Here is a 15529-nt window from a genome sequence, read left to right as displayed (position 1 = left end):
TTTCGTAATTAATCTTTCAGTGCAATGCCGAACTAATTTCGGACAAGTGTCAAAGATAAAGGGGAGAGGATATAATATAATATAATTAATTACATTAACAAAAAGACTTGGAAAAAGAAGAGCAATTATTCGAGGAAAAAAAAAAAGAGAGCACAAGCCACAATTAAACTCATTCATGTTATTAATAATAATGAAAAAGTAAAAATAAAAGAAAAGCACAAAGTCCAAAGGGGGTTGTATGAGGAACGGTCAGGATGTGTTGTAGGCAGAAACCAAGGGAGGAGATTTGACAGGCTATGCTTTCGGCTCTCGTGAAAGCGACCGGAGCTGGTGACGTGGCGGTGGGACCCACCCGAAACACTCTCAAAAGGCGGGAAGAAGAAGTGAAGCTCTGAAAAAATGGGGTCCGTCCTCTGGCCATGGCCTTCGCGTTGGCCTCACAGACGATTTTTTTTTTTTTTTTTTTTTCACTATTTTCTTCCCTCCTTTTAAGTATTTTCTTTTTTGTTTCCATTCTTTGGAATTGGAATTGGGTGTTCGAAGTTGGAACCGGAGACTTGAAGCTTCCATTTTGATTTTTCTTTCCCTCCTTTTCAATTTTTCACTTTCTGGGTCTTTCTCTCTGTGTTTGTTTGTTTGTTAATTTCCATGGCGAGAGCAGCAGATTCCCCATTTGACTGCTACTGCACTGCTCCCTCATTCCCCATTCGTCACGGACTAAACATATGGGAATACTGAATCCTTGCCTCCCATTTTTTGATTCTTCCCGTCTTCCCACTCAAGATTTCCCGTTCCTCTTTCTTTCTGCATTTTTTAACCTCCTCCAATGAATCTATGGCCACGTCTCATTCCCCTTGAAGAATTTCTTGATTCCCTTCCCCACCCAATTCCCAGTTCCCAGTTTCCACACTGCGGACTCGAACGAATCGTTTCAGATTCGAATATTTCTCCCACGAGCCCCAGGAATTTGATTATTCCAATATGTAGGGTAGCTAGCAATTGAAAATTGAAAACCCCTCCTCCTCCTCCTCTTTCTGTGTTTGGGATTTTTGTTCTTCGAAATGGGGAAGAGAGGAATTGGCGCCAAGATTGTGATTGTATTCATGTTTCTGCTCTCTTTCCACCATTTCTCCGACGCAAAATGCCAGGAAAGAGCAAGCAAACGCCTCGCCTCTTCTGGGCCGCCATTCCCAACAGCCACAACAACCTCTCCACGGTTCAAAAATGGCGTCCGGAGAATCGTCCTCAGTGTGGCATTGGGGGTGGTGACAGGGTTAATCGGAGCCCTTCTTTTCGCTTGCTTGATCCGCAGCTTCGTCCGGTACCTAAACAGAACCCCGATTCTCAAAGGCCCCGTCATCTTCTCCCCCATAATCGACCCCAAAACGCTCCATCTGGCTCTCAGAAACGAAAACCACCTTCTGGGGTCCAGCCCCCATGGGAGGTACTACAGGACCGTTCTGGACAATGGGCTGACCATCGCCGTGAAGCGGCTCGTGGGGTTCGAGAGCCCAGCCGAGGCCGGGAAGTCGGCGAAAAGGCAGACTCAGCAGCAGCTGGAGAAGCTGGCCAAGCTGAGGCACAGGAATCTGATGAGCCTGAGGGCCTATGTTGGGGAAGGCGAAGGGGAAGGGCTATGGTTGGTTTATGACTATGTGGGAACAGGGAGCCTTGAGGATTTGATGAAGAGAGTGAGGGAAAATGAGGTGAGGGTTGGATGGGAAGTGAGGCTTGGGATTGCTGTTGGGGTTATAAAGGCCCTTCAGTATCTTCACTTTGATTGTGATCCTCACATTCTTCACTACAACTTGAAGCCTTCAAATGTGATGTTGGATGCTGAGTTTGAACCAAGGCTTGCTGATTCTGGCTTGGCTAAGCTCTTCTCCAACTTGGATATGGCTTCTAACTCTGCATATACCTCCCCTGAGTGCTCTCAGGACCGCAGGTTAGCATTCCAAAACCCCCCACATTTAACTTGTTGAGTCTCGGTTTGATTACGTTTTGCATGTTGGTAACGTTCTGGCTTCGATTTGCTAGTGTTTTAATCTTAAACCACCACTAAACCCACCCGTGAACCAATTACGTCGATGGAAGAAGAAATGATATTGTAGAAATTTGGACATTACCTAAAGTGCGGCTGAACCCAAAAGCTTAAGTTAATTAGTAGTCAGTAGGCTTCTTAATCGGGTGTAGCCCTTTGGTTAGCAAGAAGTTAATGGTGATTAAGCTTAAGAAATGAATGAAGAGTAGGAATTCAAATACACGACGTTCGGTTCTGATACGATATGAAACTGCCCATTAGGTAAAAGTGACAAAAAGTAAAAGTTTCAAAGGGGATATAGAAGTTGGGATATTCAGCACTCTCTGTTTAGAAGCTGCATTGTGGTGAAAGTAGTTGTAATCATATTCGACATTTGTCGGTTTTTTCAGTTTTAACAGGTACAGCGATAAGAGCGACATCTTCAGCTTCGGGATGATTCTAGCGGTTCTATTAACAGGCAGAGACCCAGCAGATCCATTCTTTGGAGAAGCAGCGAACGGAGGAAGTCTAGGCCAGTGGTTACGACAATTGCAGGTCAACGGGGACGTTCGAGAAGCGCTAGACAAGAGTATCATAGGGGAAGAAGGGGAAGAAGATGAAATGCTAATGGCTGTGAGGATTGCTGTTGTGTGCTTATCAGATCAGCCAGTAGACAGACCTTCCAGTGATGAGTTGGTACACATGCTAACACAATTGCACAGTTTCTGAAACCCCATCCAATTCAAACTCAGCCTCTCTACACCTTCATTTCACTGCTTTTTTTTTTTTTCTTCTTTTTTGGAATCTCAAAAGAAGAAACTTATTACTGTAAAGTGGTGTTGACCTGTCTGTTGATGATGTAAAAGAAGCTTTTGTGCAAAGGAAAATTCCATTTTGATAGTATGATTGTTTGGTGAAATGACCACTTAACAAACATCTTAAACAGGGGAGTGGGGTTCTGTTGCCATTGCCACTCTTTTTCTGGACAGATTTTACCTTCATCTACGTGTTCTTTTACCCTCATAGCCACCATTTTCCTCCCCATTCAGGCTCTTTATAGACAAATTTGAAATTTGCCATTCCTGGTTGAATCGATTCTGGACATTGGGATAATTTTCTATCGAATCGGATTGGTTGGTGCTCGAAACCTATTTCTAATCGTGCACCTAAAAAACCTCTCGGTTGTTTATTAACTAAATAATAATATGACATAATTATTTGACAAATGTTGATTGATTTGATAGGACAACGCAGTAGATAAATAATAGAAGAGTATGAATAAATATGTAAAATACGTATGATACATTGCTTCGCTTCAAATAATTTTTATGTTATCACAGATGCCGTTTTATCTTTTCCAACTATATCTACTCTCGGTTGTTGTATGTATAACCGAGTATTGTTCTATGGTTAAATTTAATTATTGGTTGGATTCGAGGGAGGGAGGAAAAAAAAGTGAAAAAGTTGTTGAAAAGGGGAATGGAGTGTTTTCTCCCAAGTGGGTGACAAAGTGTGGGTGATGGAAAGGGGCAGGGTTTGAAAATGAAACTGGATTTAACGTTACAAACAAACACAAAAATAATAAAATAAATAATAAATAAATAAATAAAAAGAAAAAAAAAAAGAAGAAGAAAAAGTCTGGAAAGTCGTCCCATGCTTCTGGGGCCAAGGCCAGCACGCTCCGAAAGAGTACCATAAACTTCATGACCCTCCAACCAACACCGTCTCCTTTTTCTCTCTCTCTCTCATCTTTTACACATTCATAAACACCCGGTGGGAATTTGAGCTTTCAATCTTCCATTTCTTTAAGGGATCATTTATTTGATGGGAATCTAATATTGTCGATTCTCACATTTATTTTGCAGTAATGGATACTTGGATATTCTAAATAAATTTCAATTTTTTTAATACAACATGTTGGGGAGGGGATTCGAATTAAATAAATTTTAATTAAATTATATAATATCTCCATTTACTTTTAATATTTGTAATGACTTTTATAAATAATATATATTATCTTAAATACATAATTTTAAATTGATATTCTTCTTAAAAGAATATAATTTGATCATATAATGCATGAATTTCAAAAAATATAACATTAATTATATAATTGTATTCTTTTAAATTAAAGTTGAAAATAAAATTTATATTCACTATTAATTACTTTTAAAAAAAAGTCATAATATGAATTCTACTTACATATAAAAATTAATAGATATACACAATTAATATAAAAAAACTGACAGAGAAGAAATTTATATAGAGAAAAATTGGAGATATATTTGCTAAAAAAAATATTAGAAAGATGAAAAACCAGTTAAAATTTGAGAGACAAAGTTTGAGAAAATATTAAAATTTTAAAGAGCTAAAAATGAGAGTGATATGTCGGAAAAAAAAAAAAGAAAATACGAGATTAAAATTTTTGAGGGAGAGAAATAATAGTAAATAATAAAAATTTGAGAGAGAGACAAATTCTTTTTAGTGCAGGAAAAAAGTTTTAGAATGAGAAAAAAATCGTTAAAGAACAATATGTGAAAGAAAAAAATTGATAATAAATGAGATTTTGGAAAAACATAAATATGTTTCTAGAAAGTATATATATATATACATATATTTTATCCAAAATTTAAAAACATTTCTAAAAACAGAAAATAAAAATTTAAATAGATTATCAAACAAGTCTGTTGTAGTAATTTTGATAATGTCATCCATTCATTTAGTTACTCAATTTTATAATTGATTTGTATATTTCATATTAATATAAATCCTTGAACTAACAATCTATCTTTACAGGTTTTGTTAAAAAAAAAAAAAAATCTATCTTTACATGTTATAATGTAGTTAATATAAAATATTATGAAGCTTTCATAAATTATAATGATTAAATGAATTTTATTTTATTAAATATAAATTAGTGTATTAAATATAAAAAAACGAAAAAGAAAATGTTTATACAAAAAGTCATTTTGAAGGTTAAATTACTAGTATGAAAAAAAAAACTTTAAAATGTTGCTTTCCACTCCCTAGGAATTATGATCAAACTTATAATTGACAGATATTAAATAAATAAGGAAACGATTGTATTAGATATTTTTTCTTTTATCGTACTAAACAAAATATATTTTATACTTTTAGAAATCAATTTTAAAAAAATATAATTTTATATTCCAACCCACAACTATTGATTTATAATATATGCTTTAGCAGTTGACCTGTACTCGAGTTGTCCTATACAAGATTTCTTATTCCCATGGCTTTTGACTCATTAAAATAACAATAATTGCTGAAAATAGTTAAAAAGAAAATAATATTTTTAAAATGGTTTTCAACGTTAGACACTTCTTTCTTGGAAGTGCTCACCTACTTTTGGGCTATGGGAGGCCCAAGGCCCAAAGACAAGCCCAAACTTGACTCAAGATCAGTATTTTGAATGAGCTGACTCAACAAGTATATATAATAACTATTTCTAAAAATTCATTTTTATTACAATAAATTTCTATTTTACTAAAAACATTAACTAAAAGTTTCTTAATTAAAAAAAAACAACTTTAATAACTTAACAGAGGAAAAAGGTACAAAAACACATTTGATCCCTATACTTTTCACTAAACTAACAATTTAGTCTATAAACTTTAGTTTGTAACGATTTAATCCCTATACTTTCACTAAAGTAACGATTTAGTCCTAAACTTTAATTTGTAACGATTTAGTCCCTGTAGATTAAAATTTGTAAAAATTTAGTCACTATCGTGAACAATTTTTGTTTAAATTAAGTGTCAAATTTTATTATATAACAATTTAATCTTTTTAGTTATAAACATATTTGGTCTCTCTTTAGTTTATCTATCTATATATATATATAAGAAACTTAACAAAAAAATTTTACGATAGGGACTAAACGGTTACCAACTTTAAATTACATGGACTAAATTGTTACATATTAAAGTTCAAGGACTAAATAGTTACTCATATGAAAGTATAGGGACTAAATCGTTACAAACTAAAGTTCAAGGACTAAATTGTTACTTTAACAAAAGTATAGAAACCAAAAGTGTTTTTTAATTGAGAAAAAAATAGTAAAAATATCTAAAAATACAAAATAAATTTTAGTTAAAAATACTAATTCAATAAGTTTCAGTCAGATTTTTTTTTTGTCATTTTGAGCATGCACATATCATCTTTGGTAAGGTGTAAGGTTTGATTCTTCATTCTCAGATTTGTTAAACTTGAAAAAAAAATAGTTTTTAAAAAGGGCTAAAATAATTAACTTTAACTTCTACGTCTTGAAAAATAGATTTAAAAGTTCCATTTCTAACCATAAATGTTAATATCGAGACCGAAAGCTAACTTGACAAGCTTATTAGGTAAGAGCAAAGAAAAATGCATAGTTAGTTAATTAATCACCAAAGCACATGTTTTAATTGTTTGGATATAAAACTTTGGTCATCAACTTTGATGTTTGAAAAGAAAGTCCATTCTTAAATTAATGAGGTTTCCACCCTCTCTCCTAAAGCTAAAATAGCCACCAATTTAAATTTATAATATTAAGTTAATTGATCAATTTTGACCAATTGAATATAAAAAAGAAAAAGTTAGTTCCCAACTACCCAATTTCCTCCTAAGTGGTGTGCTATTTCCTTTACTCTTCCTTTACCCAACACAAATGCTTGTTAGTTTATGCTGAGAAAGCTTCCCCTATTTAAGCAGCTTCTCACAAAGACTCTTTACAAACGCTCTCATTTCCCCCATCACTCAAAATACCATCTTTATATTCCCTCATTTCTCATTTCTCTCTTTCTGTGTTGTTCATCATCTTCTTGATTGCAATGGCTCACCTAAATACTTCACTCGAGAGCTTGTGCAGAAGCCCTCAAGATCCACACAACTGGGGCGTGGCTGCCGAGTCCCTCAAAGGCAGTCATCTTGACGAGGTCAAGCGCATGGTTGAGCAGTTTCGGAGGCCTGTGGTGAAGCTCGGAGGTGAGACGCTCACCATTTCCCAAGTGGCTGCCATTGCCACCCGTGACTCTGATGTCATGGTGGAGTTGGCTGAGTCGGCGAGAGCGGGTGTTAAAGCTAGTAGTGATTGGGTGATGGAGAGCATGGGTAAAGGTACAGATAGTTATGGTGTCACTACGAATTTGGTGCCACGTCCCATAGAAGAACCAAACAAGGTGGGGCTCTTCAGAAGGAGCTAATTCGATTTTTGAATGCTGGAATCTTTGGGAATGGGACCGAGTCGAGTCACACTTTGTCTCACTCTGCGACCAGAGCAGCCATGTTGGTAAGAATCAACACTCTCCTTCAGGGATATTCAGGCATTAGATTTGAGATTTTGGAAGCCATCGCTAATCTCCTCAACCACAACATCACACCATGTTTGCCATTGCGAGGAACAATTACAGCTTCTGGGGATCTAGTCCCCTTGTCATATATTGCTGGGCTACTTACCGGTCGTCACAACTCAAAAGCTATTGGACCCAATGGCGATACCCTTGATGCGGAGGCTGCTTTTAGACAAGCAGGCATTCCATCTGGATTCTTTGAGTTACAACCTAAAGAAGGTCTTGCTCTTGTTAATGGTACTGCTGTTGGTTCTGGGTTGGCTTCTATTGTTCTTTTCGAGGCCAATATTTTGGCTGTTTTGTCAGAAATTTTATCTGCCATTTTTGCTGAGGTTATGCAAGGAAAGCCTGAGTTCACTGATCATTTGACCCATAAGTTGAAGCACCACCCTGGTCAGATTGAAGCTGCTGCAATCATGGAACACATTTTGGATGGAAGTTCCTACATGAAAGCAGCTACGAAATTACATGAGATTGATCCCCTCCAAAAACCCAAACAAGATCGTTATGCTCTTAGAACCTCTCCTCAATGGTTGGGCCCCTTGATTGAAGTGATTCGATTCTCCACAAAGTCAATCGAGCGAGAGATTAATTCAGTCAACGATAACCCATTGATTGATGTTTCAAGAAACAAGGCATTGCATGGAGGCAACTTCCAAGGAACACCAATTGGAGTTTGCATGGATAACACTCGTCTAGCCATTGCATCAATTGGGAAGCTTATGTTTGCGCAATTTTCAGAACTTGTCAATGATTTCTACAACAATGGTTTGCCTTCTAATCTTTCTGCAAGTAGAAATCCAAGCTTGGATTATGGGTTTAAAGGTGCTGACATTGCCATGACTTCATATTGCTCTGAGCTACAATATCTCGCAAATCCAGTAACAAGTCATGTTCAAAGTGCCGAGCAACACAACCAAGATGTTAACTCTCTTGGATTAATTTCTTCAAGGAAAACAACTGAAGCCATCGATATTCTGAAACTCATGTCTTCCACATTTTTAGTTGCTCTTTGTCAAGCAATTGACTTGAGACATTTGGAGGAAAATTTGAAAAGCATCGTTAAGAACACAGTCAGCCAAGTAGCAAAAAAAGTGTTGACCACTTCCTCGAACGGCGCACTTCACCCATCAAGATTTTGTGAGAAAGATCTACTTAAAGTCGTGGATAGGGAGTACGTCTTTGCATACATCGACGATCCATGCAGTGCTACTTATCCATTGATGCAGAAATTGAGACAAGTTCTTGTTGAGCATGCACTCGCTAATGGTGATAACGAAGTGAACTCATACACTTCAATCTTCCAAAAGATTGGTACTTTTGAAGAGGAGTTAAAGGCAGTTTTACCAAAGGAGGTTGAAAATACAAGGTTGGAATATGAGAACGGAAATTCTAAAATTGGAAATCAAATTAAGGACTGCAGATCTTATCCACTATACAGATTTGTAAGAGAAGAATTGGGATTAAAATTGCTAACAGGAGAAAAGGTGATATCTCCAGGAGAAGAATGCGAGAAGGTGTTCACAGTTTTGTATCAAGGAAAGATGATTGATTCTATCTTCGAGTGCTTGAAAGAATGGAACGGTGCTCCAATCCCTATTTGCTAATGCTCTTTGCTATTTGTTTTTGAAAGTTAGCATACCAAACCAAAAATGGTTGAAGGATACAAGTTTGCATTTGTATTCTACTGTTATTTTTCTTTTCTTTAAATCATTTTTAATTGTTAATTCCATTGTATCAATGAAAATTCAGATTGGTGTTTGAGTATTGGGTTAGAAATTCACTTTTTTTTAGATGTATACAATTTGAATTTATACTACATGGCCAATATTGGTTAATTCAATTTAACCAAAACTAATTTTAGGAGAATTATAAACTAATATTAAATCACACAAGTTCAACGTATTGGAACTTAACCAATCTCAGATTAGTTCAAAACTCAAGCAACAAATAAAAATAAAATTTTCAATGAAAATTTTAATTCCCATAAATAACATTGCTATCAATGCATTCTATGAGATGAATAACCTACCAAATTAGTATATGAGATTAATTTTTCCTTTTTTTTTTAAAAAAAATTATGTTGTGTGGTCCATGAACTTTGTTACTTACTCCATTCTGTTCCTTAATGTTTTTTTTTTTAAAATGTCATATTTTTTTTTCTTTCCACCTTATTTTAGTTCTCAAAGATTTGCATGAAAATAATTCTAGTCAATCTATATTATAAACCTCTGTTAAATCACCTGTTTTTTCAACATGCAAATAATTAAAAAACCCATACTTAGGTTAATAAAATTAGAGTTTCTCAAGTGGATTATATTGTATTAACATGTGAGCTAAGCATTATTTAGAATATTTCGTAACGTTTGATATATCGCTATATATTGCGGAGAAATCTTTGTAAAATAATTACATCATGCAATCTTTATCAAATAATATACCTGCAATATCTAAGGATTAAATGACTAAATTTAGAGGTTGATCAAATTATTGTTGATATTACTTTGTTTAGATGATAAACTCTCTCTTATATATATTTTCCATTTAAAAACCTAAACCTAAGCATAAGTACTTCTTCTTCTTCTTTTTTTCTTTTAAAATATACAAATTTGTAATTGGTTTTTTACTTAAAGGTGTTATTTCATATCTTTGGGTCAATGCAATTTAAAGAAAAGAAGATATGAAATAACAACTACAAATATGTATACCAAAAAAAAAAAAAAAAACATTGATAAAACAGAATATTATGATCCCAATCTATCCTACACTTGATACCCAACCTTACCGAGCAACGACTCAATTTGTTTCCAATTTTCCAAATTGTACGAGTAATTTTCTTATCGACGTCTTTGCGGTGAAAAGGTGGAGACAATGGATCCACGTTTCAAATAAAAGAAGAATTTTGCCTTGATGATTGGAAGCACCTCAGATAGTGGACAATTAATGAAGGTCATTTGAATAATTTGAGCAGCAGCATGGTATGGTGTGACAGCGGCCTCCTTGCCACTTTGAGATCTACCACCTTAAAAGTATAAGGTAAACATGAAGAAGTTCTTCTAAAATTTAAAATAGCATATATATTAAATAATGTAATGTGTTGTACTAAAAGTAAAAATATAGTAATATGTTTTGGTTTAAAAAAAAAAGAGACATGAAAAGACATAGATATAAGCCCATAACAACTACATAGTGGGTGAGTATTACAATAATGATAATACCCACCCATATGAGTTAATTTATTATAGTAATAATAAAATAATCATTATTTTAATATAAGCTTAATTGGCAGCCAAATAAAGTCACCCATATTGACTGACTCTCACAAAACTCAACTTAGATTAAAAATTAAGAGGATAAAGAAATTAAAGAAAAAGAAAAACCAAAGCAAGTTGTGGGGAAGGCCTTTTTGACCTACTCTTCTAATTAATTGCATGAAGAAAATCAATAATGCCCTTTTCAAATTTTTATTCACATATATATGTTATATAGTTTTTATGAAAAAAAAAACTATTTTGATATTTAAATTTTTATGTACCTTCTATTTTCGTCCTAAAACTTTCCAACGGTCTCAAATATTGTTTGCTGTTAGTTTTTTTAGAAAAAAATATTTGATATAAACTTGGCGTTAACATATTTGTTTATGCAAAGATTTGCACAACAGTGTGTTTCTGGTTGTAGCTCGAACCCGGCCTCTGGACCGACCTGACCACTTGGGCGGACCTGCACAAAAAGATGAGCACTCCGACGATCAAGTCAGTATAGGTCGGATTCCAAGTTTAATTCGAAGCCAGAAATCATCGTACCTGATCGTGGAGTGAGGTCCTCTACTTATGGGTGGTAGTCCCGCTAATCTCGCGACAGTTACACCCGGTAATCTCGGGACCGTCGGTTACACCCGGTAATCTCGGGACCGACGGTTATACCCGATAATCACGCCGCTGACAGTGGCTCACATCGGCCCCCACCGAGCTTCCCGGTAGGTCGGACCTCGGCCAGGCTCACCTCGGCCCTCATACTTATCTGTCAACGCTAGTGGTGGTGATCTCGGGCGTCCGAGCTGGTCGTGACTCATGAGTCATCATGGAGCACCAATAGGGGTCCTCCACGTGTCCAGGGTACTCCCTTCCCCAAACAATATTTTTTTATTTAATTAGATCTATAGCATGTCGAACACGAACACGTGAGCATACTTTAAATGATAAAAGCAGTCTTTTGAAATCTCCACACCCACCCCTGTTTATACTAGAAGAAAGTATTTAAAGCTACAATATCGGGTTAACTATGGTCAAAATGTAATTAGGTTTCTATTATGTGATTAATCTAAAAATTAGTGGTAAAGGCTAACAAAGTTTTTATGTAGAATTTAATAACTAAAATAAAATATTTAAAAATTAAAGGACTAAAATAAAAGTCATGTAAATTTAGTACCTATAAAAAAGTTTAATTCAAAATTAATCTACCAAAATCGAGGCTCAAATGGTTAAGACACCTATCTCTGATTAAAAGGTCGTTTGTGTCATCCTCAAAAGGGATAAAAATGTCAACCTTGTTGTTTATGAAAAATAAGAATTTTGTGTCATCCTCAAAAGGGATAAAAATGTCAACCTTGTTGTTTATGAAAAATAAGAATTTTGAATTTTGGTTTTATTACTTATAACTACTGGTTAGCACCAAAGTTTTAAATATCGACGTGGATGGATATTTTTGTAAAAATTATAAAAATTAAAGAATTGTAAAAAATATTTAAATTAACAAATAAATATTTTCTCATTTCTAAATTAGTTAAAAATAATTAATATATATATATATATATATATATATATATATATATTAGTGACATTTTGTTGATATTTTTATATTTTATCGATTTTCTTGTAATATGATGGAAATTTAATTTATTTTACGTGGTAATCATGGTTCTAAATATCCATTCGACATATCCATGTTGTGTCTACTACTGATGGGGTGACAGCTAGTTTTGGTATCCTTACGAAAAATTAATCACATTAAACAAAAGGAATAATAAATAATAAATAAAATAATAAAAGGAACAGTATGAAATAGTACTAAATTTAAGTAATAAATAAATTAAATGGTAGAATATAAACCATACAATAATAATAATAATGAACAAAATAAAAAATCTCATCTATAACACCTTTACATTTATTTAATTAAAAGAATCCAAGATATAAAATGGAAAAAATACTATAAAAATATAGTTAAAAAAAAACAAAATAATCATGGAGGAGTTAGTGTTAATTAAAAGAAAATGAGTTCAAACCTATCCTAGATCGTTAAAAAAAATATTGGGGTCAAGAAATTCACAAAGAGACCACCAGACCGAAGAGTTGCTGTATAATCAGTGGCCATCAAGTTTGACCCAAAAAAATATTTGGTATTATTCAAAGTTTAATTTTAAGCCTATTTTGCAGTCACACCAATACCAAACATCTAAACTGTTTACCTTCACTCTCTCTACCAAACTCAACGCAGAAAAAGCTTTCTGTATTTAAAGCAAAGCTTCCATTTCTTTCCAAATCCAAACCCACAGATTCATAAACTCCATCTTCACACTTCACTCTCTCATCCCTTCTTTCTTTCTCACTCGGTTTCTTTACTTCCCCCTCCTAATTCATACAACATGGCCCAAGATCCAACTCAACTGGGGTGTGGCCGCCGAGTCCTTGAAGGACAGTCATCTCGATGAGGTCAAGCGTATGGTCGAAGAGTATCGTAGACCCGTGGTGAGGCTCGGCGGGGAGACTCTCACCATTTCCCAAGTCGCTGCCATTGCAACGCGTGATTCCGATGTCACAGTGGAGTTGGCCGAGTCCGCGAGAGCAGGTGTCACAGCTAGCAATGATTGGGTTATGGAGAGCATGAGTAAGGGTATGGATAGTTACGGTGTCACTACTGGGTTTGGTGCCACATCCCATAGAAGAACCAAACAAGGTGGAGCTCTTCAAAAGGAGCTGGTCTGATTCTTGAATGCTAGGATCTTTGGGAATGGGGCTGAGTCGAGTCACACTTTGCCTCACTCTACGACTAGAGCTACCATGTTGGTAAGAATCAACACACCCCTTCAAGGATATTCGAGAATTAGATTTGAGATTTTGGAAGCCATCGCTAAACTTCTCAACAACAACATCACTCCATGTTTGCCAATATGAGGAACAATTACAGCTTCAGGGGATCTAGTCCCCTTAGTCATATATTGCTGGGCTACTCACAGGTCGTCATAATTCAAAAGCCATTGGACCCAATGGCAAAACTCTTGATACAAAGGCCGCTTTTAAACAAGCCGGTATTCCATCTAGTTTCTTTGAGTTGCAACCTAAAGAAGGTCTTGCTCTTGTCAATGGCACTGCTGTTGGTTCTGGATTGGCTTCCATTGTTCTTTTCGAGGCAAATATTTTGTTTTGTCAAAAATTCTATCAGTCATTTTTGCTGAGGTTATGTAAGGAAAGCTTGAGTTCACTGATCATTTGACCCATAAATTGAAGTACCACCGTGGTCAAATTGAAGTAGCTGCAATCATGGAACACATTTTGGATGGAAGTTCGTACATGAAAACAACTATGAAATTACATGAAATTGATCCCCTCCAAAAGCCCAAACAAGATTGTTATGCTCTTAGAACCTCTCCCCAATGGTTGGGTCCCTTGATTGAAGTGATTCGGTTCTCCACAAAGTCAATTGAGCGAGAGATTAATTCAATCAACGATAACCCTTTGATTGATGTTTCAAGAAACAAGGCATTGCATGGAGGCAACTTTCAAGGAACACCAATTGGAGTTTCGATGACAACACTCGTTTGGCTGTTTCATCAATTGGGAAGCTGATGTTTGCCCAATTTTCAGAACTAGCCAATGATTTCTACAACAATGGTTTGCCTTCTAATCTTTCGGCAAGTAGAAACCCTGGATTATGGGTTTAAAACTGCTGAAATTGTCATGGCTTCATACTGTTCTGAGCTTCAATATCTAGCAAATCCAGTAACAAGTCATGTTCAAAATGCAGAGCAACACAACCAAGATGTAAACTCTCTTGGTTTAATCTCAGCAAGAAAAATAGCTGAAGCCATTGATATCTTGAAGCTCATGTCTTCTACATTTTTTATTGCACTCTGTCAAGCAATTGATTTGAGACATTTGGAGGAAAACTTGAAGAGCGTTGTTAAAAGCACTGTAAGCCAAGTAGCCAAAAAAGTGTTGACCACATCCTCTAACAGTACACTTCACCCGTCAAGATTTTGTGAGAAATATCTACTCAAAGTTGTCGATAGAGAATGCATATTTTCATACATCGATGATCCGTGCGGTGATACTTACCCATTGATGCAGAAATTGAGACAGATTCTTGTTGAGCATGCACTTGTCAATGGTGATAATGAAGTGAACCCAGACACTTCAATCTTCCAAAATATTGGTGCTGTTGAAGAGGAATTAAAGACAGTTTTACCAATGAAAGTTGAAAGTGCAAGATTGGCATATGATAGTGGAGATTCTGAAATTGAAAACAAAATTAAGGATTGCAGATCTTATCCATTATAAAGATTTGTGAGGGAAAATTTGGGAACAAGATTGCTAACAGGAGAAATGATGATATCTCCTGGAGAAGAATGCGAGAAGGTGTTCATGACTTTATATCAAGGAAAGATGATTGACTCTATCTTCGAGTGCTTGAAAGAATGGAATGGTGCTCCAATTCCTATTTGCTAATCCTTTTCCCAGCTCATTGAGGTAGATAATGCATTCAACATTGATGAAGATTTGTATGTGATAATATTCTACTCTGTTTTTTTTTTCCTTTCCTTTTTCCATCTTAATTATTTCATTTTATTACAAATGAAAGGGTGAATAACAGTATTTTGTTAAATGTCCCAAATGCTCTTAATACTTATTTATTTATCAAATGATTAATTTAATTTAACAAGCTTTTAAGTTTCAAAATTTCAACCATATGAGACATGTTTGGGAGTAATTTTACTGGTAGTATTTTTATCCTAAGTTATTAAACATAAGGAGCGACAACAGAGCTGTCCCACAATATAGAATAGCACAATTGGCACAAGTTTTTCTATTAATGGTAAATATAGCACAATTGCACACCCATCCCAAATAAAAGGTATGAAAGGTTTGAAAAGCTCATCAAATAA

The 15529-nt window shown here is 35.1% G+C and overlaps 3 protein-coding genes and 1 pseudogene across 3 annotated transcripts; all 4 read left to right on the top strand.

The window, feature by feature from the left end:
* Window positions 1–217: 217 nt before the first annotated feature.
* Window positions 218–2923, top strand: LOC148211249 (inactive leucine-rich repeat receptor-like protein kinase CORYNE). Its single transcript, XM_088123786.1, has 2 exons — window positions 218–1945; window positions 2431–2923. Exons 1-2 carry the CDS (start codon window positions 1062–1064, stop codon window positions 2747–2749), a joined length of 1203 nt encoding a protein of 400 aa, XP_087979912.1. The 5' UTR covers window positions 218–1061; the 3' UTR covers window positions 2750–2923.
* Window positions 2924–6760: 3837 nt separating this feature from the next.
* LOC111015222 (phenylalanine ammonia-lyase-like) lies at window positions 6761–9136 on the top strand. The gene has a single exon (XM_088124067.1). The coding sequence runs from the start codon at window positions 7302–7304 to the stop codon at window positions 8973–8975; it is 1674 nt and encodes a 557-aa protein (XP_087980193.1). The 5' UTR covers window positions 6761–7301; the 3' UTR covers window positions 8976–9136.
* Window positions 6850–7221, top strand: LOC148211248 (phenylalanine ammonia-lyase 1-like). Its single transcript, XM_088124341.1, has one exon. It carries the CDS (start codon window positions 6850–6852, stop codon window positions 7219–7221), a length of 372 nt encoding a protein of 123 aa, XP_087980467.1.
* A 3685-nt stretch (window positions 9137–12821) lies between the features above and the next one.
* Window positions 12822–15226, top strand: LOC111015165 (phenylalanine ammonia-lyase-like; annotated as a pseudogene).
* Window positions 15227–15529: the final 303 nt, after the last annotated feature.

This window comes from Momordica charantia, assembly GCF_013281855.1.
Source record: "Momordica charantia cultivar OHB3-1 chromosome 5 unlocalized genomic scaffold, Mcharantia_2.0 BLBB01000005.1, whole genome shotgun sequence".
NCBI lineage: Eukaryota > Viridiplantae > Streptophyta > Magnoliopsida > Cucurbitales > Cucurbitaceae > Momordica > Momordica charantia.
This window is presented reverse-complemented; position numbering and strand designations above follow the sequence as displayed.